The sequence below is a fragment of the Xenopus laevis genome, chromosome 8L (genome assembly GCF_017654675.1).
Source record: "Xenopus laevis strain J_2021 chromosome 8L, Xenopus_laevis_v10.1, whole genome shotgun sequence".
NCBI classification, from domain to species: domain Eukaryota; kingdom Metazoa; phylum Chordata; class Amphibia; order Anura; family Pipidae; genus Xenopus; species Xenopus laevis.
Window position 1 is genome coordinate 120211240 of NC_054385.1, and position 4013 is coordinate 120215252.

Genomic DNA, 4013 nt, shown 5'->3' on the forward strand with positions numbered 1-4013 from the left:
GATTACCCAAAGGCACATACTACTAAAAAAAAGCATATTATTATGAATATGGTTTATTTACATGAAGCAGGGATTTCCATATGAGCTGTTTTATGTGATATCTTTTTAGAGACCTACATTGTTTGGGGGGTATAGTTTTCCTTTAAGTAATGCCTACCTAACCCAAGTTATGTCCCAGCTACAGCTTTGGGGCACAAGTATGAAATTCGTATTTGAATATCTGGGGTAACTTTAGCAGGGAGCTCCCGTTTGTTCTATGGTTAAATGGCAGAACTGCAGTTTAACATCAAAATGACACGTATCGGTGTGATAACGTTTCAAGCAGGGCAAGTAGGGATTTATGACGACGAGTCAGCAGTGCTCGGAGATGGATTCTAAACAAAAACAAAACCTGGAGTGGAAAATGAGGATTGCCGACGCAAACAGTGAAACTGGCGACTTAGGGGTCAGGAGGAGACCCAAGTAATTCTATAGAAAACAGATCACTCGGTGATACTACCAGATTTCAGCAAGTCCCATTTAATCACTTTAAACACATAACTGAACCTTAGCGGTTACCAGGAGATTTCCCGAACACAGGGAAAACGGTAACGAGTCTTCCTCTTCACCGGGGGAAATGCCAAGTGGTCGGGCCCTAGCACAATATGAAGTAGAAATAAGAGTTCAAAGCAGCAGCTCAGCAGGATTACAATGTCAAGCAAACCACTCTCAATATGAACCAATGTGTGGTTAAACAGGGTTGTTTACCTTTAAATTAACTTAAGTATCATGCACACAGCAGGTTGCTAAGGTAAGCAGAACACTAGCAACCAGGCAGTTTAAATGCAACTGCAGAAAAAAAAAATGGCTCTTAGAATATCACTGCCTACATGATACTAAGTTAATGATAACTGAACGGCTTCTTTAAAGGACAGGCAGATAAGTTAAAGCACAAATGCCAATCGACAATGCCATAAAGCATTCTTCGTTCTGCTCCAGAAGACCCAAGAAGCAGAGAAACATTTCATGTCTGGACACTAATGACTCCCCCACCCCATAAAAAGGACCCGAAAATGTGGTTAAGCCCCTCTGGACACAAGGTATTACAAGGGGGTCAGAAAGGAAACTAAGAGGATCTTACGTCTTATTTGGAATGATAAAAAGGGCACACAAATTGTAAAATCACACTTTTCCTATAAAAAGGTTACAAGTTAAATTCTGTAGGGATATCTATTGTACATGTAGAGACATACAGATCTGCATTATTCTAGCATTAACCCAAGGGCTCAGAAAGAGAGACTGGTCCTAGCCTCCACAAACAATGGCTTCAATCCTCATCCTCATCTCCTTCATCCTCGGGGTCCCGTTTCCTTTTCTCTCCCTGATCAGCTGCTGCTGCTTCATCTTCTTCTAGAAAACAAATAAAAATACTAGGTCAGACCTGTATACTTGGGGGTAAAAAAGGCAGTTTACAACAAACCCCATTTACAGAGCTTTTACACCAAGCACATACCATCTTCCTCCTCCTCTTCCTCTCCTTCTGCACCATCTTCAACATAGTCATCATCATCCTCCTCATCCTAATAAGACAAGAACAATTAATAATTGCACCTCTAAGTGTTGCATATTCTTTATTCTAACTGCAAACCACTTCTTAATTTAATCTGGTTATTAATGTGTACCAGGCACCTGAGGCAAGTACTATAAGCAGCGTGCTGTCCTATAAATCCATCTAATCTATTGATCATCCAACCCACCCTAAAGGTGGCCATACACGGAGAGATCCTCTCGTTTTGCGATGTCCCATCCGATCGAGATCTGGCCGACTTCCGGCCAGATCTCGATTGGGGAAGCCCCTCGGGGGGCCCCATACACGGGCCAATAAGCTGCTGTCTGTCGGCAGCTTTTATCGGCCCGTGTATAGCCACCTTTATACCCACCGGCTCCCGTCCATCACTTACCTTCCTATCTATCCGCATAAATACCTCATCCATCCATCCAGCCACCCACCCTCTTATCCATCCACCCACAACCTAATGGCAGCACACAGCTATAGTACTTGCGTTTGGACCACAATAAATAGTTTAAAGGGATAGTCATGGGAATTTTTTTTCTTCAAAACACATCAGTTAATAGTGCTGCTCCAGCAGAATTCTGCACTGAAATATGTTTATCAAAAGAGCAAAGAGATTTTTTTTATATTTAATTTTGAAATCTGACATGGAGCTAGACATATTGTCAGTTTCCCAGCTGCCCCAAGTAATGTGACTTATGCTCTGATAAACTTCAGTCAATCTTATATCTAACAGGCAGATAACAGCTGCCTGGTAGATATAAGAACAGCACTCAATAGTAAAATCCAGGTCCCACTGAGACACATTCAGTTACATTGAGTAGGAGAAACAACAGCCTGCCAGAAAGCAGTTCCATCCTGAAGTGCTGGCTCTTTGTGAAAGCACATGACTAGGCAAAATGACCTGAGATGCACCTACACACCAATATTACATCTAAAAAAAAACAAAAAAACACTGAATAAAAAAAACCAAAAAAAAAAAAACTGCTCTAAGATACAACAAAAAAAACATCTGCACAGATATTACAAGATCAATCACAAAAAAACAGTTCTGGGATAATGAACTATTCAAGCCCTTAGGAGCCACACAGTTCAATTCACGAGTCTAAAATGCCTCCCATTAAAGCAGAATATGATCATTGTTGCCACCTCTTTATAAATCGGGCCAGGAGGGGAGAGGAGTTCTTGCAGTTCAGAGGCTGTTCATGCAATTTTACACATTGTATTTTTCACAATATATTTGTTTGTCTTTTTTGATGCCTGTGTGTATTAGGGATGCTCGAATCCACTATTTTGTGTTTTACTTCCTTGTTTTGTGACAAAAAGTCATGTGACTTCCCTAATTTGCATATGCAAATTAGGATTCAGTTCTGCCAAGCAGGATTCAACCGAATCCAAATCCTGCTGAAAAAGGCCGAATCCTGGATTTGGTGCATCCCTAGTGTGTATATGTGTATAAATATGTACACACACACACACTATTAAAATGGTAAAAGTGTGCAAATATAAAAATTATTTTTGGTGTCATTTTTGAAAATGGAAAAAGTCGTAGTTCAACTTCAAACAAACTTAATATGTTGCAATGCCCCATCTCCCTGGCAAGTAAGAGTAACAAGAAATGCATCCTAAAATCTGTGACTTGTATACAGTTCTCAGTGCTTACACGAATCTCCTCTTTCATCAAATAAGACAGCCCAACTTCTTCTTCCTCCTCTTCTTCCTCTCCTAAATCTGAGGCACTTTCTTCGTCTTCCTCATCTTCCTCTGCCTCATAACGCCGAGGTCCTGGCTCTTCATCATCATCGTAATCATCATCTGCGTATGCAAAAAATATAGAAGATAAAGCCACGCGGCATGGAAGTGGACAGCACTACTGTGCAGGGGATGAAGATTTGTTTTTTAAAAGTTAGTGTTTCATTAATGTGTAAAGCTTGATCCTGGGCACTTTTTTGGTTGTCAGTATGTAACAGTAATATAGGTATGGGACCTGTTATCCAGAATGCTCGGGACCTGGGGTTTTCCAGATAGCGGATCTTTCCATAAATTTGGATCGTCATACCTTAAGTCTACTAGAAAATTAAATAAACCCAATAGGCTGGTTTTGCTTCCAATAAGGATTAATTATATCTTAGTTGGGATCAAGTACAAGCTACTGTTTTATTATTACAGATTGAAAAAAAATTGGATTATTTGATTATAATGGAGTCTATGAGAGACAGCCGTTCAGTAACAGCTTTCTGGGTAACGGGTTTCAGGATAACAGATCCAATACTTTTAAATCCTAAAACTTGGGTGCTTATATACAGACAGGTGACTAAAATCTGTAATTACCTTTGGTTATTCTTTGAGCATCAGTTAAAAGCCAGAATAGTGTATTGTGGGGGCAACGATTACCTTGTTTTGAGAATAGTCCAGCCCCACCTTAGCCAAAGTATCTGCTAAGCCATGGAAGCATAAGAAT

At 40.2% G+C, this 4013-nt stretch overlaps 1 protein-coding gene across 4 annotated transcripts in view; it reads right to left on the reverse strand.

Moving 5' to 3' along the window:
* Positions 1-503: 503 nt before the first annotated feature.
* anp32e.L (acidic nuclear phosphoprotein 32 family member E L homeolog) overlaps positions 504-4013 on the reverse strand; it is an 18120-nt gene continuing 14610 nt past the window's right edge. The window contains exons 5-7 of one of the 4 annotated variants that reach the window (XM_041571908.1): positions 3216-3367; positions 1493-1559; positions 504-1386 (exon numbers count right to left, since the gene is read on the reverse strand). In XM_041571908.1, coding sequence (XP_041427842.1) covers positions 1307-1386; positions 1493-1559; positions 3216-3367 — 299 coding nt within the window. In that variant the 3' untranslated portion in view covers positions 504-1306. 4 annotated transcript variants of the gene reach the window in all.